General features: G+C 39.3%; 2 protein-coding genes across 2 annotated transcripts in view; one reads left to right on the forward strand and one right to left on the reverse strand.

Moving 5' to 3' along the window:
• The window catches only part of Efcab5 (EF-hand calcium binding domain 5), a 121,133-nt gene extending 103,103 nt beyond the window's left edge, over positions 1-18,030 (reverse strand). The window contains exons 1-3 of the mRNA XM_048365494.1: positions 17,846-18,030; positions 3,351-3,410; positions 1,945-2,026 (exon numbers count right to left, since the gene is read on the reverse strand). Coding sequence (XP_048221451.1) covers positions 1,945-2,026; positions 3,351-3,389 — 121 coding nt within the window. The 5' untranslated portion in view covers positions 3,390-3,410; positions 17,846-18,030. The remainder of the gene's footprint in view (positions 1-1,944; positions 2,027-3,350; positions 3,411-17,845) is intronic.
• The window catches only part of Ssh2 (slingshot protein phosphatase 2), a 206,829-nt gene continuing 196,954 nt past the window's right edge, over positions 16,779-26,653 (forward strand). Inside the window, exon 1 of the mRNA XM_048365497.1 lies at positions 16,779-17,053. Coding sequence (XP_048221454.1) covers positions 16,991-17,053 — 63 coding nt within the window. The 5' untranslated portion in view covers positions 16,779-16,990. The remainder of the gene's footprint in view (positions 17,054-26,653) is intronic.

Consider the following 26,653-nt stretch of genomic DNA (forward strand, 5'->3'; position numbering starts at 1 on the left):
TGCACAGAATAAACAAAATATACTTCCCTCTACTGCACACTGAGAAGCAGTAAGAGAAATAAAAAAAAACCCAAGAAACCACAAAGTCTTCATTGATGTTTCTAGAGGATGCCATAAGATAGATACTAGAAACTTGTGATAATTTTGACAAGTGTAAATTTGACCTCCAAATAAAGTGACCACCTAAGTAAATTTGTTTTATTTTAATATTTTAATTTGAATCATCCTTTACTATTTCTGATGGAGTTTACAGCTCTATATTATAAAAAGTTGATGTTCAGTAAATTTGTAACAAAATACTTTTATCACAGTTGTAAAAGATTTTTTGATAGATTCTTTTGTTTTTGTTTTGTTTTTTTGCCAGTCCTTGAACTCAGGGCCTGAGCACCACTGTCCCTGGCTTCTTTTTGCGCAAAGCTAGCACTCTACCACTGAGGCACAGCACCACTTCTGGCTTTTTCTATATATGTGGTGCTGAGGAATCGAACACAAGGCTTCATGTATAGGAGGGAAGCACTTTACCATTAGGCCATATTCCCAGCCCTTTGATAGATTCTTGATAACTTTAAAATGAAAGTTAATTTATGAATGAGGTACAAGTCACTAAGAAAAAGACAAAATATATGCATGGGGTATTAGCAATAGTGGAGTTGCGTGAGGAGTCAGTAGAAATCAGCAAACTCAGGAATGGGATCATGTGGAAGATCATAGGCAAGGGGGTACCAGGAAGAATTTTTATGTGTGTTGCTTTGAGAATTGAATCCAGGGCCCTGCACATGCTAAGCAAGTGCTCTAACCTTGATGTACCCCTAGCCTCAAGAAAAATTTTATAATCTAGAAAATACCTTACTTTAATTTAGTCAAGTCTAGCCTACCACATACATTCTACACATCTAATAGTTATAAATTGAATTGAAGCAAGTTAATGTGAAATTATTAGTTGTGTTTTGTTTTGTTTTGTTTTGTTTTGTTTTTGTGCGTCGTGGGGCTTCAACTCAGGGCCTGGGTGCTGTCCCTGAGCTCTTTTTGTTGAAGGCTAGGGTTCTACCACTTTGAGCTACTTCCAGCTTTCTGGTGGTTAATTGGAGATAAGAGTTTCATGGATTTTCCTACTCAGGCTGGCTTTGAATAAGTCCTTATACCTCAGTTTCCTGAGTAGCTAGGATTATAGGTGTGAGCCACTAGCACCTAGCTTGTTAAAGCTTTAATAGTCAAAGAATCTCTTTTGATAGATTTAACTAAGTATTTGAAATTAGAAATGGTCATTGTGAAGGAGATGAATATCATTTCCACTTGCTGCTTCTTGATCCCATAAGGTTTCACCTGCATAATTATGAAGAATTTGGTTAGAGGATAGGGCTAGGGGTCAAGTTTTGAATCAAACAGAATAAATGTGCAGTTGAGGCTATTAGTGAAAAGGTTCATGCCAGCCTGTAATACTAACTACTCAGAAGGCTGAGATCTGAGGCTAGAAGTTTGTAGCCAACTAGGCAGACAAATCTGAGTCTTAACTTCAATTAACCAACAAAAAGATGAAAGTAGAGGTGTGGTTCAAATGGTAGAGCACCGGCATTAAGTAGTAAAACTAAGGCAGACTGCATGACCCCAAATTCAAGTATCAGTAATAAATAGAATAAATAGGACAAACATCGTAACTCATGAGAATTGTTCACTTTATTTTTATATTAGTAGGTCTTCTATGTGTTAACTCTGTTAGCTAAAATTTCACTTTAATTAAATACTACAGAATGGAATGAGTAATCATAAAGTTGTCTCAAAAGTGTTAATAGAGGGTGAAGGGAATTCACTTTATCTCTAAAATTGCATTTAAAATGCTTCCTTTTATTATATTTTAAAAATGAAAAGTCTGGAAAATGCATTTGTAATGAAAATTTAATATTGTTTTTAGTTTCTATTGTACATTGGGAAAATCTCATTCCTTACCTTGGGACATTTCATATTTTGAGTCTTCCTCCAACAGATTGCTGGTCTCTGTTGTAGAAACACGTGATTCATGCAGTGAACTCTTTGAAAGGAGAAAAGAAATACCAATTTCAAAAAGAATTGCTTTTCTTCAAATTTGCATCAGCTTTCCCCACCAAAGGAGGGTTCATTGCTTTGGGGAATTATTAAACATTCTTCCTTACTTTTTCTAGGATCTAATGTTGTATATTAGAATCCAAAGTAGTTATCGGTCTACTGCATTGACAAACACATTGATTTAATATGTCATCTTATTCTGTGGCTGCTTACAAAGTAACATGCTGTAAACATCATTCCAGTTTGAGACTATGTCATAGTGAAATCAGACTTTTGAAAGTGCTACTTTAAAAAATAATTAGCCATGCACTAGTGGTGCATGTCTGTAATCCTAATTACTCAGGAGGCTGAAATTTGAGGATTGTGGTTCAAAGGCAGCCTGGGCAGAAAAGTCCATGAGACTCTTATATATTCAATTAACCAGCAAAAAGCCAGAAGTGGACCTGTGGCTCAAGTGGTGGAGCACTAGCCTTAGTGAAGAAGCTCAGGGACAACACCTAGGCCCTGGGTGGCTCATGCCTGTCAGCCTAACAACTTTGAAAGTAAAGATCAGGATGATAGTGGTTTGAGGCTAGCCTGGGGACAAAGTTTGAGACTTTGTCTCAACTAATTGATCTCAAGCAATGACTGGGCATGATAGTCTGTGCCTGTCATCTCAACCTACAGGAGAAGTACAATGGCTGGTGACAATGGTATATACTTGTTACTCCAATTACTGAGGGAAGCACAAATAGGAGGATTGGAGTTCAGGCTGGCCAGGCAATAAAGTGATACTCTGTCTCAAAAATAACAAACACAAAAGAGGACTACTGGAATGGCTAAAGTGGTAGAAATGCCTGTTTAGCCAGTATAAGACCCTGAACTCAAACCCCACTACTGGACAAGTAATTAGAATATTAAAAAACATCCTAGTCAACTTAATGTCAATCCATGCAACTATTTTTAATTTCCTCCTTTTCTATAAAATATTCTTCAAGATAATAGTTTATTTAAACATATTTAAGTGATTAACATGAAAATTACATTTTTAATATGACAACAGAGTTACCATAAAAAGTGGTGGTTACTGTACAGAGGATACTAGTTCTGTTTTCATAAAGCAATCTTTATCTGTAATTTATAATGGCTTTTCACAAATAACTTACCTGTCTATGGGAGTTTCCTGTAATACTGACCAAATTGCATTGATTCAATTATCAACATGAATTTACCTTTTCTTATAACACTTTTCTTTCCCTTTTTTTATAAGAAAATTAATTTATCTAGTTTACCCTGCTGCATTAGTATCTGAGTAATTATTTCAATGCTACCTCAGAAGGCTCCTCCTCTTGCAAGAAGGTGTGACTCATTTCTTCATTTTTTCCATTTTCCTGAAACAGGAACAGTATTAGTAAAAGGCACCCATCCAAGAGGAGCTAGAGATTAAGTGAATATTTCATACCCCAGCAAGTTTTCTATTAAAAGTTGCACATAATAAATAGATCTTATTCCAAATAAAATTACACAAAGTAGTTGTATCAACAAATTCAGTTAAAATACTTATTATTTAGAATTAAAGAATGCTAACAAAATAAAAGAATCCAACTTTTAGCCTCCCTCTGAAGTATTTCTATCAACACCCGATTCAGAATATTTCAATTAAAAAGAAAAACAATTAAATGATAGAATATGATATTAGATCTCAATTTTAAAATTTCACTTGATCATAGTGAAAAGGTAAGAAGCGATAGAATGTTAAATTACAAATCCTTTCATAAATGATTAAAAACCAAAGGTAGGCGAGGAACCTGAGTAGATTTGCTTCTCTGTCGATATGTCGACCCACTCATCTTGACCACTAAAAAATTAATTTCACCAATTGGTAATGGAAAAGCAATTCCAGGCCAGTGTTAATAACCAAAGAAATGTTGATAAACAGTAAAAAGTCCTCTGAGAGATCAAAATCTCCCTTTCCCTGTCCACTTTATCCCACCACTCTATGGAATGGCCATAAATTCTCAACTGCTGAACTTTTGAAACTGTACAACTGTTATTACTGTTACTGACCAGAGTCAGTAGTCTCCCTGACTGCTCAAGGAGATGAGGAAACTCATTGCAATCACCACCATTGTCATTTTTTAAGCTAGCAATTGAATTTTGAAATTTTTAACATTATTCTTACTTTTTTATGGTATTGGAGTTTAAATTCAGGGCCTCATGCTTGCTTTGTCAGCACTTTACCACACTCCCAGTCCTTTTTTGCTTTAGTTATTTTTCAGGTAGGGTCTTCTGTTTTTGCACTGGTCAGCTTCAGGCCATGCTTAAATCTGTGTATGCCTTCTTCATAGCTGGGATTACAGGCACACACCACTATGCCCCACTTATTGATTGACATAGGATCTTGGTAACATTTTGCCCTGTTTGTCCTGAGTAACTGGGATTATAAGTGTGAGCCACTGTAACCAGAGTACTCTCATTAATTTTTGAAACAGTAATCAATGTGTTACAAAGTGAAATTTTGGTAGCCACATAATGTGAGTAAGACAGAAAAATAAGTTCCTCAAAAGTAATTTTTTTCTTAGGTGCAGAGAGTTCTGGAGGAAAAATATTACTTATCTGGTTTATCCAGATTGAGGAATTAAAATGATTATCAGATCCTCATTTTACTGCAAATGATTGTAGATCCAATCACAATTTATGAAATCACTGCTGTGCAAAAATTATTTAAGAGTCTGAGTATACGTGGGCTAGATGCCATGTAATGAGTATATGTAGCTGGGCACCAATGGTTCACACCTGTAGTCCTAGCTACTTAGGAGAATAAATGCTACTCAATACAATTCAAAGCTAGCCTGGGCAAACAAATCTGTGAGACTCTTCTCCAACTAACCAGCAAAAAGCCAAAAGTGGAGGTGTGACTCATGTGTAAGAGTGCCAGCCTTAATTGTAAAAGTTAAGGAAGAGTACCCTAACCCTGTGTTCAAATCTTAGTACCAATTTGTGTACATGCATGTGCTCAGACACACACTCACAGGAGTAAATTATAAACCTGCATTGTTATACATGCCTATAATCCCAACACTCAAGATGTGGAGGCAAGAGGATCACTAGTTTGAGACTAGTCTAGGCTACATCTTGAGGTTTTGTCACCAAAAGAAAAGGGAGGAGAGATGGAGTAAATTATATACACACACCATGTGGTCTCTGCTTCCATGGCAGTTACAATCTAAGCTTTTTTTTTTTGTTATTATTAAGGTGTTATACAGAGAGTTGTTACCATTTCACAATTTTTTTTTTTTTTTTTTTGGCCAGTCCTGGGCCTTGGACTCAGGGCCTGAGCACTGTCCCTGGCTTCTTTTTGCTCAAGGCTAGCACTCTGCCACTTGAGCCACAGTGCCCCTTCTGGCCATTTTCTATATATGTGGTGTTGGGAAATTGAACCCAGGGCTTCATGTATAGGAGGCAAGCGCTCTTGCCACTAGGCCATATCCCCAGCCCCCATTTCACAATTTCTAAACACATTTTAATAAGCACTTTTTAGTTTGAAAGTATATACTTATATACACATATATGTTTATACACACACATATATATCCCACTCTGCAGTTTTTCTTTATCAGTTCTATTTATTCCACATGTGAAATAGTGCAGTCAACCAAAATTACTGCCTTTGTAGGCAATAGGTTCACAAAAATGGTTGTCTCAGAGCCTTTATTTTTCCTTTGGTGGTAGAACTTGAACTCAGGGCCTGCGTGCTGTCCCTGAGTTTTTTTGCTCAAGGCTAGAGCTCTACCAGTTTGAGCCATAGCATCACTTCCAGCTTTCTGGTGGTTAATTGGAGATACGTGTCTCACAGACTTTTCTGCCCAGGTTAGATCTCAGCTTTCTGAGTAGCTGAGATGGCTCAAAGCCTTTTTAAGTAGCTCTTAAGAAAACAAATAATATTAGGTAGATATCTACTATAGTCTCCAACTATACTTGCTTAGTATATCTATCTCCTGTAATTGCTAAGAAGTCTCTTTCCATTTTTTAAAACATTTTTTTAAAATCCAATGTTTGCTTGTATGTACAATTCAATAACTGACACCGAGTGCCTTCTATATGCAGGCAGATGTCAGATTTTAAAAAAGATAATTAAGGCCTGCCTTTGAAGAGTTCCCAATTCCCAGTTCAACCTGCAAAGTCTGAGAGTAGAGGCATATACAACTTAAGAAACAGGAATAAGCTATTTTCTCAGGGCAGACAGAAAGTTTTCATAGAAATAGATTTTCAAGCTAGTTTCTAAGGACTAGTAAAAGAAATTCTGTGTAATGGATGGGGGAAGGGCATTTGAAACACAAGGAACAATACTCTCAATGGAACCAAAGTTTAAAAAGTGAAGTGTTTGGGGAACAGAGCCTAATTATGTAAAAGATACTGGCAGAAGATGAGACTAAAAAGCTAATTATAGGCAATCACAATGAAACCCCTTCATACTACAAATAAATGTTAACTCAAAACTAACATAAATATTTTTTAAATTATGCTAAATCCAACAGTTCAGACTTTATTCTGTGCTTTCTAAGGAAAGGGCAGATATCAAATTGATGTTTTTAAAAAGTTAACTCTGGCTGGGCATTGGTGGCTCACACTTGTGATCCTAACTACAAGGAAGGCTGAGATCTGAGGATAGAAGTTCAAAGATAGTCTGGGAAGAAAAGTCCATGAGAACCTTATCTCCAATTAGCTACCCCCCAAAAAAGCCAGAAATAGCATTGAGGCCCAAAGTGATAAAGCACTAGTCTTGAGCACAAAAGCTTAGGGTTAGCACCCAGGCCCTGAGTTCAAGCTCCAGGACAATCAATCAACCAATCAATCAATTTATCTTTCCCCAGCCACATCTAGAATGGACTGAAAGTGTGAAAGACTTGGAAAAGACATAATAGAGGTAAAATTTTGCATATCAAACATTATTTCATCCAAAGTGAGTCAGTCTTTCACTACTCCTTGCTATAGTCTGCTTGGCTTTGCCAGTGTCCCAACTATATTATATGCCCTTCCACTCACTGTAGAATATGGAGATGACTTCTGAATGTAGAACCTGCAATTCTTCCTAAGGGCTTTCTGTAAGTCAAATATGGACAGAGGAGAAATGGATAGGAAATAACATCCATGGGAAATGTCCTTGGCCAGCAATGAGTGAAAGTTGTCAATAGTTTGGTTGATACTAAGAATTTTTTTATTTATGCTCTATACTGTTTCCTGTTGCTCTCCAGAGGTACTGAGTCTTAAATGTCTTCCCCACAATGTACCCAGCCCAATAAAGCATTTGTTTAGCTTCCTTATATTACTTCCTAGTACCTTACCATTGCTTCCTTGAATCACTTAGATGATTTTGCACTCAAATCCTTGGTCTTTTGGGGGGGATAAAATCCTAAGTTAAATTTCTATAATCATTAAGATGGATGGAATAGTTGAATCTAAGAAATGAAAAATAGATAATTAAGGGCCCATTGAATGTTGTTCTTTTCTTGCTCACGCACAGAGTAGACAGTCATGACATTAAGTAAAATAATGAAAAGAGAGAACAGGTTTGGGGGATGATACAATGAATTCTTGTTTAAATGTGTCTTATATCTGCTGAATTGCCCAATATTAACTTTCCATAGGAGTGTGAAGGTCATTTATGCATTATGATTGGCAGAAAATTATGTAGACTTGAGTCTATTGGAAAATGATGGAGACACTCTCCACTCAGAACAGCATTAAAGTATCATGCATTTTAATTTCTTAAAGTACATAGCATTCTGCAGATTTCATTCTTTTTTTTTTGGCCAGTCCTGGGCCTTGGACTCAGGGCCTGAGCACTGTCCCTGGCTTCTTCCCGCTCAAGGCTAGCACTTTGCCACTTGAGCCACAGCGCCGCTTCTGGCCGTTTTCTGTATATGTGGTGCTGGGGAATCGAACCTAGGGCCTCGTGTATCCGAGGCAGGCACTCTTGCCACTAGGCTATATCCCCAGCCCGCAGATTTCATTCTTAGTAAGCCATGAGATCCTAGAATCATTTGACTTAGGTTGTTGGCTATAAGACAGAGCTTCTATGGATCTAGGTAAGAGTATTGAGTATGTAGAAAATCACATGTATGCAAAATTCTGTGCTGCTCTGAAGCCTGTGATACAATTTTGGTATGTATTCCATCTATGCAGATGTATTCTTGATCTAGACCACTTGAAACTCTTATCATAAGAACTTTAGGAGAATCTTTTGTTCTAATATCTGGTCTTTGACAAAAGTTTGTTACATAGAGTTCCTAAAATCTTCATGATTTTCTGAGTGATGGGAACATCTGACACAGAAATCCTAAATCCCTTAGAATTTCTTGAGTGATGGGAGCATCTTTTTACTCTAATGAGATGACTCTTAGGTGAGTTGTTAAATTGGGTCAGAATGGGGAATAATGGTTGGGAACCAACCATGTCATTAAAAAACTGGATTTTTAATTTTTTTTTTTTACAGGGTAAGATCTTTCAGCTGTATGTCTCCCAGTGTTTGGGAGAGGAGCAGAGCTAAATATCAAGTTGATAACTAATGGCCAATGATGGACTCTATCATAACTTCATAATGAAGCCTTCATAAAAAATCAAAGGACAAGGTTTCTGGAGAGCCTCTGGGTTGCTGGATTCATAAACATACTGGAGGGTGGCATGCAGAAAGGGCATACAGAAAATTACCAGGGGGTTTCATGGCAATCAAAAAATACTCTCTCTTTGAGTCACAGAACCAATATTGGTAAGAATAATAACAATAGTAGTAGTGATCAAATTTAACACAGATTCATGTGGATTGAAGAATTAACACAGATTCATGTGGGTTGAAGAATTATAGTGCTGGCTGAACTGACAGAAAGTAACTCATGAAAATAGAGGCAATGACTGAGGAGACCCCTTACATTTGAATGAAGGGACATGCAGCTGAGTAGAAGACTGAGAATCTCCAAGTCCTGAATCACTCTGAGCTTCTCTTTCCCTGTCTCTTTCTTTCTCTCCTCTTTTTCTCTCTTTCTTTCCTTCTCTCTCTCTTTCTTTCTGCCAATGATTACAGTTTTCGCCATTTTTGAGGAAACCAGGCATCTTGTAATTTAAAACATTGTAATAGTCTCATCTGGGGAATGTCCCTTGCAAGGAAAAACATTTTCCTCAAGATCTACCTTAAGCATCTCTTACTGCTAGAAGATTCATAACTAAAATTGGATTTTATGCTGCCCTAGCAGACAAATGTAACATCTATCCAGGAAGAAAAAGCCTTTATAGCAAAAGAATTTCACTGTTTGCATATGTGTTGGCAGAAACCTAGGGAGTATGTGTAGAAATATATTATAAGGAAGTTAAAGTAAGGACAGAGTCTAATACTGGATTGAGCAGAATTCATTGACTTGGGTACATTTATCAATTATAATAGATAATGGATTTAATGTTTTAGCACCTACAGCTGGAGGTGACACAAACAATTTACTCAGTAAGTTCATTGAAACTTGGACTCCACTATGGCCAATGCTTAATTAAGCTGAGATACCAGAACTTCCCTGGTATAAATGTGGAGAAAGTCCAAAGGCTTAGGGAGATAGGCATTTTGGAATAGATTTGTCATATATGAGCAGCCCATCTACTTTCCCCAATTTTGTATGTCTTCCAAGAGGACTCAGGTGACACCCATTTACTAAAGCCTTGACCAAAAAATACATTAATGAGTAGGAGTTCCTGCATCATGTGTGTGTCTGTGTACATATACAAATATATGCCAAAAGACAAGTAACTATTATTTCAGCCTCACTTTTTCATTTGTTTGTTTTATTTTTTGCCAGTCCTGGGGCTTGAACTCAGGGCCTGAGCACTGTCCCTGGCTTCTTTTTGCTCAAGGCTAGCACTCTGCCACTTGAGCCACAGTGCCACTTCCGGCTTTTTCTATATATGTGGTGCTGAGGAATCAAACCCAGGGCTTCATGTATACGAGGCAAGCACTCTACCACTAGGCGGTATTCCCAGCCCTCAGCCTCACTTTTTAAACTGCAAGGAATGATAGATCCATTTAAGGAACTCACTCACTAATGCTATGCCACTACTTACGCCATTGAAAACTAGCTCTCAATAGGTGCCAATACCATCAAGTCTGCTAGTTGCTTTTTTCTTTCTCAATGTCCATATCAATCAATTACTTGTTGCAGGTAAGAGATGGAACCTTAACTCCAGTTTGAAATACAGTGGAACATGGACCATAGAGCCACAATGTAGTCATTTCATCATTGTTTGAATGCATAATTAGAATAGAGTTACTGATTGGCAGAACATTCATATTTTCTTTCTGATTCAGGATTAAGGACTATTACAGTATGAAGTTGGAGCCCTAGGAAACCCTCCCCCACCCCCTATGGTAATAAAATTTAAAAACATTACTTTCATGGGGTAAGGGAATGTGGGATTACATATATTAATGCCACCCACAAAGATCTGAAAGAATGGGTTGATGGAAGTTATCTTATGCCAATTTAACTTGCCTGTTTGCCTGTTTGGCATGCATGTCTCATGCAGGTAAATCCTAGCTACTTTGTAGGTAGAGATTGGGAATATTTCAGTTTAAGACCAGCCTGAGCAAAAATTTTGCAAGACTATCTCTGGGTGTCATGGTATACACCTGTCATCCAGCTATGTGGGAAGTTTAAGTAGGAGGACCATATTGCAGGCTGGTTCACACAAAAGGTGAGACCCTCTGTCAAAAATTACCATAATAAAGAAGGATGGAGGTGTGGCTGGTAGCTGAAGTGTTGTGTATCCTCCTAGGAAATTCAAAGTCCTGAGTTCAAACCCCAGTAATGGAAAACGGAAAAAAGAAGACAAATCTTGGAGAATAACTTTAATTCTTATTTTATCAGGTTATGCCTTTATTTGCAATGACTCTTCCATATATTTCATTTTTACTGGAATACATCAGTCCAGCCCTTGGATGCTGATACACTGCTATTGACCTAACTGATGTTTATTTCTTCATATAAATTGGCAAGCACCAGAAGTAATTTGTTCTTACTTGACAAGACCAAAGTACACACATTGGGTATTATTATTATTATCCAGAATTATTAGGAGCAGAAGTGTTTCTGATTTCTTTTTTTCTTTGGGATATTTGCATGTTTATAATGAAACATCTTGGGGATGGGGCCCAAGTCTAAACAAAATTCATTTACATTTCATATACACCATGGAAATATTATACTGTATTTTAAGTAATTTTGTACATGAAGTCATTTAATAGTGTAGAATTTCCCACTTGTGAAATCATATTGACACATATATTTGGATTTGGAAGCATTGGATTTCAGATGTTCAGATCAGAAATGTTCAACCTGTCCCTTCATAGTCTTGACTCAGGGCAATATCAATTCTCTCACCTCTGCCATAAAATAGTCCACAGACACTGAGTATCCTGACCTCCCAGTCAGCATCACATTAACTGGGATACACTGGTGGTGGACGGTGTGAACTCTTTTGGCAGAAAGTAGTGAGGTCATTATCTGAGATATATCCAAACAGAAGATAGGATATAAATTCCATTCATGGTATCAATTTCTGTACCAGTCAAGTACCAGTTATTACTTATTATCTCAGCTCCAAAATACCACCTTCTTTCATGCTGGAGCTGAGACTTTATTCTTTGCCTCGCCAGTTGGTTTCCTATACATTTACTGACTATATACATTCTCCTGTACACTTTAACCTGTAAAGGCTTCTTTATCTTGGTAGCATACCTTTTGGTACCAATAGTTGAATCCAGTTTGTAGTTGTTTTTTCCCCTGTACTTTTGTAGTATTCACTAACTCAAAGACATCAACACCAGACACCAATGCTCCTTCCTCAGAGGTCTGGGTCCCACAGAGCCCCTCTTCTAAGTCCAGAAACACCAATATCAACTGAATAATCAGTGCCACTCCTACCTCCCTCTGCTTTTTTTAAAAAAAATTTTATCTACCTATCTCCACCCCTCCTTTACTTTTTCCAGTGCTGGAATCAAACTCAAGAGCCTATGCTAGGCAAAAGGATGAGCCCAACTCTGTGTGTGTGTGTGTGTGTGTGTGTGTGTGTGTGTGTGTGTGTGTTAATCTCCTGTAGCTAAATGTAGTAAAAGGTTATTAAAAATTTAAATATGAGATATTGTAACTAGGTAGAGGTAACACATAACTGGACTGCATTCCAGTAATTTTCAGCTTATATATTCTGTCTGTGCTATATTCACTTATACTTGCAACTATGCTCATTATTCCAAATGCAAGAGATTTGATTATCAAAGGTAGAACCATGATTTCTTCTTTAAAATATCACCTCCCCACTCATCTTTCTCTTTCAACAAGCTTAGCTATGTAAACTAATCACAGTTCATTTGGTATGATGAATGAGTTACAGATAAACTACAAGATAGTTATCTATGCAACCCCTGGACTGGCTTGGAGAAAATTGGAGTGGTTGTTCTAGGGAAGGTACTCCAGACCAGAAGTAGTATAATCTAGTGATTCTCAGAAAGCAGTTTATAGGTTGAGATGACACATCCTAATATGGCCTTGCAAAAGAACTTGTACCCAAGCCTCATGCATGGCCAGGAAAGTGGGGAAGCCTGACAGAATCTCCAACATGGACTCAGTCTCAACATCTCTCTTCATATACAATAAAATGTCCCCTTGTCTGTTTGAGATGCACTTCTAGTTATGTCTCAGGTACATAATTGCTTCTCTAATAACTGTTAAATTCTACAAGTTAGAGATTTGTCATTATTCTGTAATATGTACTTGATATAAAGGGTTTGAATTTTAAATAAAGTTACATGATCACAAGAGATTTTCACTTTGCATTTGTTGATTATAAAAAAGAGCTATGAGACAAAATTAATATTTATACATTTTGAAGTATAGCAAAATTGTTTTACATTTTTATTAAGTAACTGTATGACCCAATTTTTTTTTGGGTGGGGGCAGTCCTGGGCCTTGGACTCAGGGCCTGAGCACTGTCCCTGGCTTCCCCCCCACCCCCCTCAAGGCTAGCACTCTGCCACCTGAGCCACAGCGCCCCTTCTGGTCGTTTTCCATATATGTGGTGCTCGGGAATCGAACTGAGAGCTTCATGTGTAGGAGGCAAGCACTCTTGCCACTAGGCCATATTCCCAGCCCATGACCCAATTTTTTAGTAACAGTGAATACAATGTTTGAAGACATCACCATTAAATTGTACTCTTGCTCAGGTAGTATATGCAGTGATTAATGTAACACATTCTGTCTAAAGAAAAAATTATTTTTCATCAAATTTTTTTTGCCAGTCCTGGGACTTGGACTCAGGGCCTGACCACTGTCCCTGGCTTCTTTTTGCTCAAGGCTAACATTCTACCACTTGAGCCAAAGCACCATTTCTGTCTTTTTCTGTTATGTGGTGCTGAGGAATGAACCCAGGGTTTCATGCATGTAAGGCAATCCCTCTACTGCCATATTCCTAGCCCTCATCAAAATTTTTAAAAGATTTGGAAGCCTACACAAATTCAGTAGTGCACATCATCCTTAATACATTCTTTTTTTTATTAAAAGTATGTGATATAAAGAACCCATTTTTTCCCATCAAACTCTATGTAGTTGTTTCCAAATCCTCTTTAAGTAATCCCAATGTGCTGTACAAATATTATTTCTGGAGACATCATGATGCCAAAAAAAGACTGAGAAATGGTTGTAACTTTTAGATCAAGATTCTTAACCTGAGGTCCCTTGATTGACCTTAGTGGTTGTGTGAAATATACAAGTGCATCTTTCTGAAGAAAGGGTCAAAAGCTTTCATCAGGTTCTCAGAGCTTAAGAAGTAGCTGATCTTAGGGGTTTCAAGTTACCGTACAATTTCAAAACTAAAGAATTAATAGCACAAGTTAACTGTTAAATGGACTCCAGTGTTACAACGGGGCCTCCGTTATCATGGGTGGCCCTATACATAGGTAGGGCTAGGACTTTTGTCTTTTTGGCTGTCTATTAAAGATCCCGCTTTAGGCCTCTTTTTTCCCTGCAGTTCAGCTAGCATAGTAAAAAGATCCTGGGATTTTTCAATGTATTAGTAGATAGGTCTTCTCAGATCACAAGACCACCAAGCAGGAACTAGGGTGGAACCCAGGGAAGAGTAGTTAAGAATGGGGCAGAGAGATTTGATTTCAAATTTCAAACACAATCCAACCTAGTTCAAAAGGTAGCTATACTAAGATCAGCAGCTAAAGAAATTTTTAAGTATACTATCTCAGCCTGCCTTCTGTTTCTATAAAATGTTGAACAAATTTCTCCTATCAATATATTTCCTTTGAGACCTAGAAGAGGTGACCTTAAGCCACTAGACTGTAATCATATGTTGATCATGTGTTTTCCCCATGCCTATGAGTCCTTCAGAAGTTGGAAAACATTCTTGTTCTTAAAACAATATGTAGTAGGTAACATACTTAAACATTTTCTCAATTGGTAATAAACATAAACCAACAATTTCTAAATACTAGTTTCCTTAAATGGCACAAAAACTATTTTCCTTGTAAATTAATAAGTTAACTTCTTGATGCAAAATTGTGAACTTGTGTACCTTATAATCAATTTGAACTAAGAATTCATCATATTAGATATGCTAAATGAAAAGTTCTATACTTAGGTACAGATGTGTCTTAATCATTAATCCATGCCTAAGGCTAAGCAAAAGTACGGATTATGGGTTTTTAAAAATTCTTTTTATCCTCCTTTGCTTGAAGCTATTTTCCGCATGTAGGTTATACTAAACAAAAGAAAACTGAACTTGGAACAAAGTAAACAGAATAGAAAGTTACCTTAATTGTATGTGGTGTATATCACTTTATAAATAGCCATAAATTATCTATCTCACTTGATCACAAGAATCCTGTGAGTTAGGGTTCCTTTGTAAAGAAGGAACTAAAGCTCAAAAGTTCAAGCCATTTGCATAAGGTTTTACAGAGCCGGAACTAGAAACCAGGTCTTCTGACTTAACTTAGTGTTGCTTCCTGTAAGGTAGGATGAATTTCTTAAGAGTATGTTGCTACATATAAATGTTGCCATCCCTACCTAAATCAGAAAAGGCAATCAACACCTATAATCACCTGATTTGAATAATAATTTTTCTTTGGTTTATAAACACATATTTCATACTATGTATATTTTTTAGCTCTGTATCTAGCTTCCTATTTGGTCTTGTAAGTACTGGCTCAAAGTTCTTCTGAACCTTGCCTTCTCTTTTCCTGTTTACTGGGCAGCTCTGGGAAAAACAGATTGTTTAATCTATGAACCATACATCTTTGTTTAATTTTGTCTCACAGACATTCTTGTTCACCACCAGGGGGCAAAAGCCTACCAGCTGGCTTCACTACAATACATTGTATAGGACTGTACAGTATAGGGACCCTCAGTGCCTGATTCTTGAGGGAACCTCCCTGCTAATTATTTCAACCACAGGGCCCCAGGGAGAGAACAAAGGCTCAGTAGGGAGGGCTCTTGTGACGCTTAACCATAGAGTAACCAGAAAGAGCTCATGACAGCCCTGTCAGTTTAAAAGGAGCAATGATAAACAGGAGGAGGTGGACTTTAATAACTGCAAACTCCTGAGTGTTTTCTACAGCTTTGATATGCAGGGTGGCATTTACCAGCTCATCCACTCAAATGCAGAAATATATTTGCCAACTCTCTTTTCTCTGTGTAAATAACCATTCGGTGTTTGCACTGCGTGTCCCCCCCCCATCCCCCTTTAATCTTGATTTTTTCCATTACATTCGTGGCTGATGTTCTGTCGACGGGTTTACCTTTTTTAGGAAAAAAAAAAAAGATTCCCCTAAAATATTTCGTAACCTACATTTTCACTGATGCCTGTGAAATAATGAAATCTAGAGACGAAGAAAAGCTCAAACAGACCAAGCTGTTTTAATTAGTAGAATTTCTTTACAGCAGGAAGCAAATGAGAGGTAAATAGCAGGTTGGACCTTTACAACTGGGAAGCCCAGCTCACTGGGCCTCCAAGGCTCACAGCCTTGACTCCACCTCAGAAATAATGACCGACTCCGGTAGGTATTAAAGCAAACATGAGGGTACCATGAAACCCCGGGGTCTACGAGGATGTGTGGGGGAGGGGGGAAAAGCTCAGACAATCCCACCCTGACCCCCACCTCCCAAGACTGGGGCAAACGAAATAAGGTAAGCTGTTACCTGGTCTCGGGATCTGGCATCCCCACCTCCCCCCACCCCACCCCGCTCGTCCCCTCCACGCCCAGTGAAGGCGTCGGTAACCCCACGGCACCCTTTCCCACCCGAAAACGCGTTTGCCTCCGGATTGTCACCTCACTTCGCTTTTCTCTTCAGGTTGGTTTAGCGGGGCGCCCCGCCTCATAAAATGGTTGTCTCTCAGGAAGGAGGGTTCCGGCGGCCCCCCGCCCTGGGAACTCAACACCCCCACCCCACCCCACGCCCCTTGCTTCTCTCTCCCCCAGCCCTCCACCTCAATCGACCGATTCCCCCAGCTCCCTCCTCACCCTACCCGACATCACAACACCCCTGCGGCTCAAGAGGAAACCCGGAGGGGGCGACGGCCCCCGGCGCACGCACGCGGCCGACTTCCGGCAACTCAGGGGTTACGCCGCGGCGGCGGCGCGCGCCGAGGGGAGAGGCGGTTGCTGACAGGTGGCGCCTGCGCACTGGGAGCGCTCATTGTGCCCCGCAGCTGCCGAACCGCCCGCCCGCCCGCCGCCCCGTTCGGCGCTCGTCAGTCGGCGAAGAGTCCGGTGTTGGGTGCAGAGCCAGTGGCCATTTCCCGCGGCCTTCTTTTCCTCCCCGTTCCCTTCATCCCCTCCATCCCACATCCTTTTCTCATTCCGGCTCCGTCAACCCTTCTGCCCCCCACACTCAGGACAAGAATGCCCTGCCCGGAACAACCCAGCAGCACCTAGATGGCTTTGGTCACGGTCCAGCGGTCGCCTACCCCCAGCACCACCTCCAGCCCCTGCGCCTCGGTGAGTCCCCACCCCGGCCGTCGCTCCCGCTCGGCTTCTGTCACTGCGGCTCCGCTTTGCCTCAGCGGGTCCCGCCGAACGCCACTGCGCACGCGCCGCGCCGTTCCCAGGCCTTGGCACTCGGCTGCCGCGAACTACCCCCCCCCCCCCCCATACACACACACACACACACACACACTCGTCTAGAAGGCAAGCTGCAGGAACTACGGGACGTGGGTTTCTGTCCCCATCATCCTGAGCACCCGGCTCCTCACCACGCTCGCCCTGTAATCTCCCTGGCATGCCTTCCTATGGCTTGAGCACTTCCTTTCGGGAATGAGTCATTCTTGCTTTTCACCCTCCTCTCCACACCCCCCGCCCCACTTCTTTTACCCGCTGTTGCTTGGACTCGGGGACTCTGGCGTTGCCCCTTAACCTACACCCCCATTCCCTTACCCCCACCCTTTCAGGGAGCCGTTCACCATTTGCACACTGCACAACCTTCTGCAGACTCGCCAGGGTGTGCGCCGTTTCTCCCCCCCCCCCCCCCCCGCCCTCCAGTCACTTGCCATCTTTCTTGTGCTATGGACTGTTCAGGCTCCATTGGGCTGCTGAATGGTTGTTACACCCCTTGGTTTTTTAAGTCCTCCTCCCCCAGACACCCCCCCCCCCGGGATGGCAGTGGTGTTCCCTGCTTCTGGGGCTCTTTACCTACACAAACACACACACACACACACACACACACACACACACGGGTCTCAAAGCATCGGGTGCCCTCGATGACCAGTGCCAATTCATTTCCATCTTACAGACCTTATACTCATTGCATATGATCGTTCATTTCCTTGGGTTGTGTTTGAATGGCGCGTTACTTCAGGTGCCTATGCCAGTAATAAAGCACGCTTACAGAAGGAAAATACCCTAGAAACCAGCCTTTTCCTGCTGGGCCCGCCTTTGCCTTCCTTCTTCGCCCCACCCCCATTCTTTTACAACTCCATTCTCAGGCTTGATTTTTCAAAATAGCTATTTAAAATATTGTCCCTGGGGGTTGGGGTGGGGTGTGGGGGGGGCAAAGTGGGCTTTAAAAACAAACAACATCTAGATATTTTAGAAAGAAACGGGATGGAAGGAAATATGAGCAGTTGGAAAAACTACCTTGGACTTCCTACAGAACTGTAATTGCAAAAATTGTGTTGTTGGGTGTAGTACTGTCGAGTTGCAAAGAGGCATGTAGTAAACAATGAACCACCTTCCACTATATAAGTTGCGTTACTCATTTATTTGCTAACCTAGGTGAGAGGTTTGATAACTTGAAAGTATGCTACTTTGGGATTCCACTAGCTTCCTGAATTTCAAAAATTTGTTGTGAGTAGTGGTAGATTTTTTTCCCCCTGAATTTTTTTTCCTGTACTTTATGTAACCAAATTGAAAATTGTATCTTAATTCAGAAAGTGATTCTTCAGAGTTTCACTTGTGTTGTTAGAGTGTAGAGCTCAAGTCCTTGAGGGAGGTAGATTTCCAGTGGCTATAAGGAAGAATTTTTTTTTTAATTAATGGAGTGTACACTGTCTTGCAAAACAGTGAGTGCCCATTGCTCAAGTATTTAAGCAAAGGTTGGAGGACCTTTTGCCTAGGAGGTTGCTTTAAAAAGCCCTGCAGTAGGAGACTTAATTCCCTTCGAAGTCTTTAAGAGTCTATGATTTAAGAATAATTGTACTTCAAAACATTTTTGGATTCTCTTAAGTATCAAAGGGAAAGAAATTTAATTTATTTTTAATGTGTAGTACTTTATGGTAGATTTTTAGAAAGTCCTTAATTACCATCAGAACACATCTTAGTTCATTCTACTAATAAACTCTGTTTTTTTGGTTACTAGGGCTGACTTTTGGCTGAGAAAGCAATCGAGCATCAGTAGATACATCAACATAAACTAGAAACCAGTAATATAATTTTCCCTGGGCATTTTAAAATGCTGTAACAATATGCTTACTGCTACCATTCATATTTTCTTTAAATAATTGCTAATTAGCCATTTCTACTTGATGTGACTTCATTAACCAAAACTTGGGTTACTTTAGAATCTTGCATAGGTAATTAAATAGATCATGTGGCAAACTCAGTTGTTAAGCTTGAATGATTGCTATTTCAATTTCTACTAGCATAATTTTTTGAGTTGTTTTTATTTGGCAAAGGAATATTGGCACTGCTGTGTGTGTGTGTTTGTGTGTAAAACAATCAGCATTGTTAATAGGACTGATATGCCAGTTATCGTTCCCTTTAAATTGTCTTCCTATTTTACTTCAGTGCTCAACCGAGTTGTCTTGTGGTCCTTATGCTCCAGTATTTGGTTTGGCTGCTGTCTGATTTGCATATATTCTAGTGTTGTATCTCTTGCTGTATGAATAGGTTGTTGGTTTTAAAAAGGAGTATGCAAAAGAAATCTAGAGAATCATATGAGAGGTTTGATTTTGTGAGACTGGAAACAAAACATTTTTTTTCTTGTAAAGGTGATATATACAAGGGTTACAGTTACATAAGTATGGGAGGCTGGAAATTTAGCTTTTAAATTAATCACTCTAAGCATTGGGACAATTTACTACTGTTAGCTCTTTGGTATTGTTTAAAACAAACTTCTGATCACTTACTAAGTGTGAATGACTGTTGTAGATACTGAGATCTATATGACATTTACCTGTTAGGATGGAGTTATCTGGGTGCCAGTAGAGCAGATAACAAGCATGAGGTAGAGAATTGAGGGAATGACACACTTATGTACATGAAAAACAGTTTGTAATGGTCATAAGTACTGTTTGAAGTTAGATTATTATAAAAGTTACCAATAGCAGTGGCCAATAGCCATTCTGATATCTCTTATGTCTTCACTTATGCCAGGCATCATGCTTAGTGCTTAATATTCATGGATTAACTCATCATACCCTTAAGAGAAGTTGCTGTTATTTTCATCGTAATGAAGCCAATGAGGCAAGGAGCTTTTAAGGAATATGCTCTATGACATCATTGGGCCTAGCAAATGATTAGAGTTGTCATTCAATCTCAGATGCATCTAACCTTAGGATCTTTCCTTTTTTTTCCTCTTTAGTGATCAAGGAAAATTATATTTTAGGTGGTTTTCAAATGAGTTCTTTAAGGATGAGTAGAATTTCTGTATATATGCCAAGATTGGAGCTAGGAAAAAAGAGAATGTGTGCAATAAGACTTAGAGACAGAAAGTTTATGCCATATCTGAAGGAATTAAATAGACTAGTCTAAGGATGGATTTGTTTAGAAGAACAGTTAGAGATAAATAAAGGTGAAGTAGTAGTTAAGACTACACAGAAACTACCGAGTTTAGACGTTTGAGCTTGATGGAGAAGGTAATGGGAAGTCCTCAGAGGTTTTAAGGAATATGATCACAGCATGTTTTAAGAAAGTTGATCTAGGGGCTGGGGATATAGCCTAGTGGCAAGAGTGCCTGCCTCGGATACACGAGGCCCTAGGTTCGATTCCCCAGCACCACATATACAGAAAACGGCCAGAAGCGGCGCTGTGGCTCAAGTGGCAGAGTGCTAGCCTTGAGTGGGAAGAAGCCAGGGACAGTGCTCAGGCCCTGAGTCCAAGGCCCAGGACTGGCCAAAAAAAAAAAAAAAAAAAAAAGAAAGTTGATCTAGAATGTATAGAAAACATATATATATATATATATATATATATATATATATATATATATATCCCGATATGTCTTCAGCCTCTGATTTCATTTCCTTTGAATATATACCCAGTAGTGAGATTATTGGATCATTTAACAGTACAGTTTCCAGATTTTTAAAAAATGGTACTGGGGTTTGAACCATGGTCTTGTGCTTGCTAGGGAAATGCTGTACCACTTGTGTAATACTTCCAGCTTGTATTTCTAGTTTTTGGAAGAATCTCTGTGCTGTTTTCTATCTTGGCTATACCAGTTTACATTCCCCTCAACAGTATATGAGAATTTGTTTTTCTTTGCATCCATGCCACAAAGGTTTGCCATTTATTGATTAAAATGGTGTGCATTTCTCTGGATGCTGGTGGCTCATGTCTGTAATCCTAGCTACTCAGCAGTCTGAAATCTGAGGAATGAGGTTCCAAGCCAGCCCAGGCAGCAAAATCCTTGAGACTCTTATCTCTAATAAACTACTTAGAAAAAGTCAGAGGTAGTGCTGTAGCTCAAGTGGTAGAGCACTTGCCTTGAGCACAGAGAGGCTCAGGGATAACACCCAGGTTCTGAGCTCAAGCCCCAGGACCAGTAAAAAAAAATTTTGTATGTGTTTATGGTATACAACATGATGTCTTGATATATATGTACACTGTAAAAATAATTAAGTGAGGGCTGGGAATGTGGCTTAGTGGTAGAGTGATTGCCTAGCATGCATGAAGCCCTGGGTTCAATTCCTCAATACCACATAAACAGAAAAAGTTGGGAGTGGTTCTGTGGCTCAAGTGGTAGAGCATTAGCCTTAAGCACAGAGAGGCTCAGGGACAGAGCCCAGGCCTTGAGTTCAAGCCCCAGAACTGGCAAAAAAAAATAATTATGTGAGGGCTGGGGATATAGCCTAGTGGCAAGAGTGCCTGCCTCGGATACACGAGGCCCTAGGTTCGATTCCCCAGCACCACATAAAACGGCCAGAAGCGGCGCTGTGGCTCAAGTGGCAGAGTGCTAGCCTTGAGCGGGAAGAAGCCAGGGACAGTGCTCAGGCCCTGAGTCCAAGGCCCAGGACTGGCCAAAAAATAATAATAATAATAATAATTATGTGAAACTAATGTACTCATCACTAGAAATACATATTTTCTGTAATCTCCATTAGCAATTAACTGTAATCACCATTCTATAAGATAGATCTCCAGAACTTATTTTGCCCAACTGAAGCTTTAAGCCATTTGTAAATCTCCTCATTCCCTCAAACCTTTAATCTGGCATGGATGTCCTGAATTGATACTTGTATTAACTCAAGGTTACATGAATACAGTGTGATACCACAATTACTTTTCACTTTTGAGTAGTGTTTTATACTTTGTTAAGTATTTCTGTGCTTAGGTTATAATTTAATTCTAAAATTCTGGAACTACACAGGGCGACTGTCTTAAAAACAAAAAAAAGAGCAACAACAATAACAATAAATACCTCACCAATAACAAAATTCCAAACAAACAAACAAGCGGGGTGCTGGTGTTTCCTTAATGATTGTGGTTTGAAGCTAGCCCTTGCAGAAAAATACTCAAGATTAAAAAAAAATCCCAAAGGTCTAGGATAAAGGGGTGTGCCTCAAATGGTAGAGTGGCAGCTGAACAAGCATGAGGCCCTGAGTTCAGACCCTGGTGATTAGAAAAACAAAATTAATAGTACACTAGATATTGTATACATGCCTACCTGATCTAGGGAAGGGAAAGAAAAATGAGGGTGTAAGATATCACAAGAAATGTATTCACTGCTTTATTATGTAACTGTACCCCCTTTGTACAACACCTTGTCAATAAAGTTTAATTTAAAAAAAAAGAAAAATAAAATTAATTTAGCAATTTTTTGCTACTTAATGTCGGGACAGTACTCCTAGTAGTTCCTAGAGCCACCGTTTACATGTTCATAATGATGACTAAATCATCATTACAAGTCTTAATCTTGTTTGGTCCTGGTTTAAGCAAATCAGAATTGAGCGTGGTGTATTTTAAAATAGATACTCATCCAAATTTCACCAATGTTTTGATATTAACGATGCATTCTTCAATCTAGTGTGGAAGTTTAGGCCTGTAATACTAGCTACTCATGAGACCAAGGCAGGAGCATCACAAATTCAGGGCCTGCCTGAGCAACACAGAACTCTGTCAACGAAACAGCCAGCTTCAATTCAGCTCATTTACATATATATTTTTTAACTGATGATGCTAGATGAAAAAAAGACATATTGAGTTGTACGTGTATATTCAAGTATGGCTACAATTTTTCCACAGGCAGAGAAAAAAAAGCAAATATGAAATTGATTCCCATGAAGTGTAAATACTTAAGATAATGCTATTTAAGTTTTTGAAGTAACTTTATAAACTTGCATAAATTCAAGGAATAACATGAGCTGGGGGACTGAGGGACTGGGCATATAGTTTAGTAGTAAAGCAATTGCCTAGAATGAGCAAAGTCTTAGGATTAAGTTCCAACACTGAAAGGAAAAAGAAAAAAGAAATAATAATACATGGCATTGCAGGAAAAGTTGAAATTCAGAAAAGTAAAGGAAAAAAAGACATGTACAATTATTGTTTTTGTGGTTTTTGCTTGTTTTTTTGAGAGCTATGTGACCCAGGTTGGCTTCAAATTTGTGATGCTTCTGCTTCAACCTCTGGAGTGCTGAGATTACCATTATTATATTTTGCAAAGCTGAAATGCTGCTATATATAGCTTTGTGTGTTTTTTTAAACTTTAGTATGTATCATAGATATATTGCCTTGTTAAAGATAGCTGTATTGAGCCTGGGCTCTTTGGTAGAGTTCTTGTCCATCATTCATAAGGCTGTGGATTTTATCTCTAGCACCACACAAAACAAAACAAAATGCACTAAACCAAAACAACAACAACACAATGCTTAAACAGTAACATTATGACTTATTCTGACATTCTGTTGTTGGGCATCTAATCTCTTATTTATTTATTTATTTTTTTGCCAGTCCTAGGGCTTGGACTCAGGGCCTGAGCACTGTCCCTGGCCTCTTTTTTGCTCAAGGCTAGCACTCTACCGCTTGAGCCACAGCGCCCACTTTTGGCTTTTTCTGTGTATGTGGTGCTGAGGAATCGAACCCAGGGCTTCATGCATGCTAGGTAAGCACTATACCACTAGGCCACATTCCAAGCCCTGGGCATCTAATTTTATCTATTCTTTTTTCTAGCATGAATTACATTAGAGTGAACATCATTGGATATAAATAATATGGCTGCATTTGGCAACATTAAGATTTTAAGTAGTGGCTTGGTATAGTGGTATACTTCTGTAATCCTAGCTATGCAGGAGGCATAGGTAGAAAGATTCTTTAATAGTCCAAAGCTGGCCTGGGAAAAAAGTGTGAGACCCTATCTCAAAAATAACTAAAGCAAAAAAAGGCTGGAGACATGTTTCAGGTAGAACACTTGCCCAATGAGCATGAAGCCCTGAGTACAACCCCAATACTGCAAAAAAAAAAAAAAAAAAAAAAAAAAAGGAAAAAGAAAAAGATGGAGCTCCATAACCACTATTCTCTAATTACTGGATCATATGGTATAAACAATTTTTAGACTCTTGTTACTTATTTATAACCTTTCAAGAAAGGTTATTCCAATTAACATTTATCCCAGCTATAACTGTTTAAGAATGCTTATTTCTCCTGACCTTATTAATGATAAAATAGTACTTACTCAGGCAATGGTGGCACATTCTTGTAATCTTAGCTATTTGGGAGGCAGATATCAGGAGGATCATGGTTCCAGGCTAGTCAAGGCAAGAAAGTTAACAAGATCCCATCTTAACCAATAATTAGCTATGATAGTTCACACCAGCCATTCTAGCTACTCAGAAGGCTGAGATCTGAATAACTGAAGTTCTAGGTCAGCCTGGGTAAAACAAAATTCGTGAGATCCAAGAAGAAAGCTGGTTGTGGTGATGTGTGCCTGTATCCCTTCTACAATGGGATTCAAAAAATAGAGGATTAAATCATTCAGGTTAGCTGGGCAAAAAATGAACCCTATAGCTGGGTGCCTGTAACTCATGCATGTAATCCTGGCTACTCAGGAAGGTGAGATCTGAGAATTATAGTTTGAAGCCCCAACCTAGGCAGCAAAGTCCACGAGTCTCTTTATCTCCAATTAACCATCAGAAAGTCAGAAGTAGAAGTGTGGCTCAAATGGTAGAGTGTTAGCCTTAAGCGAAAAAGCTGTAAGGACAGTGCCAGCCTCTGAGTTCAAGCCCCAATATTGTCACAGGAAAAAAAAAAAAAGAGTCCTACTGGATGATGATGATAATGAAGATGGGAAGACCAGCTGGAGTTGATCAAGGGTGATGAAAAAGAGGAAGGAGACTATGACAGAGATGGAGCCAATGGCGAGGATGACTCTTAAGCACATGGTAGCGCTTAGGGATCTCATCCCATTATTTCTTTACCTAGGCGCATGTGTATCTTCAACACATGCTTACTGTTCTCCCTGTCCTCGTCATGCCCATGTTCATTAATTCATATTGCCCTGTGCCTAGTTCCATTTTTGCTTTCTTTGATGCTCCTTATAGTTTTGTTAAGTCTTACGCTGTAATTTTTGCTTTTGATACCTCTTTATGACTTACAATAAAAAGATGTATGGTTTTTATCAACTGTCTCCAAAATAATCTCTTGCTGTGCAGGGAGTACAGTTCTCTCCATTCATACAAGATTTTAGTAGTTGCTTCTCTAACTGCAAAGATAATCTCACCCATTAAGTTGTAGTACCGGATAGCAGCTTTAAGTTAGAAATATGTGTGTTGTGTACCCCTCATGAGAGTGTTCTGTGGGGCAGTTAAACACAAATGTAACAATGTGTTTTTGTGAATGAGAGATGCATTCTTTAGAAAAATAATTAGTGTAATATTCTTAATATTAGTTTTTTGTTTTTTTTTTTGGCCAGTCCTGGGGCTTGGACTCAGGGCCTGAGAACTGTCCCTGGCTTCTTTTTTCTCAAGGCTAGCACTCTGCCACTTGAGCCACAGCGCCACTTCTGGCCATTTTCTGTATATGTGGTGCTGGGGAATTGAACCCATGCCCTCACTTATATGAGACAAGCACTCTTGCCACTAGGCCATATCCCCAGCCCCTTAATATTTGTTTTCTAAAGTTGATACTATGGGTTATTTTTGTGAACAGCCTGATGTTTGGGACCTTTTTTTCTCAAAAAAATAAGCACTTATTAAACCAGGAAAAAAAAGGAAGGAAAAAAGGCAGGGAGGAAAAAAGGAAAGAAAGAGAAAGAAAAAGGAAGGAAGAGGGGATGGAGGGAGGGTGGGAGGGAAGAAAAAGAAAGAAAAGAAGGAAGGAATTAAAAGAAGAAAAAGAAAGAAAGAAACCTTATCTTGGGGCTGGGGATATGGCCTAGTGGCAAGAGTGCCTGCCTCGGATACACGAGGCCCTAGGTTCGATTCCCCAGCACCACATATACAGAAAACGGCCAGAAGCGGCGCTGTGGCTCAAGCGGCAGAGTGCTAGCCTTGAGCGGGAAGAAGCCAGGGACAGTGCTCAGGCCCTGAGTCCAAGGCCCAGGACTGGCAAAAAAAAAAAAAAAAAAAAAAGAAACCTTATCTTAAGAATAACCACAGCAAAAAGGGCTGGAGGCATGGTTCAAGTGGTAGATCACTTGCCTAGCAAGCACAAAGCCCTGACTTTGTTCAAACACCAGTGTTGCCAGATAAAAAGAGTAGGCCCTGGTTGATTTGTAGTTTATTATTAGATAAATTGAGTATTTTTAGATGTTTACTCAGCATTTATTTTTTAAAAAGATAAGTTTATTGAGCACATGTAAACCCTAGAAGATATTTGTTTTAATAACTTTATACTTCAGTGATTTTTAGCAAATTTATAAAGTTGTAATAAGCCTCAATTCAGTACTGTATC

This window comes from Perognathus longimembris, chromosome 17, assembly GCF_023159225.1.
Source record: "Perognathus longimembris pacificus isolate PPM17 chromosome 17, ASM2315922v1, whole genome shotgun sequence".
Taxonomy (NCBI): Eukaryota; Metazoa; Chordata; class Mammalia; order Rodentia; family Heteromyidae; genus Perognathus; species Perognathus longimembris.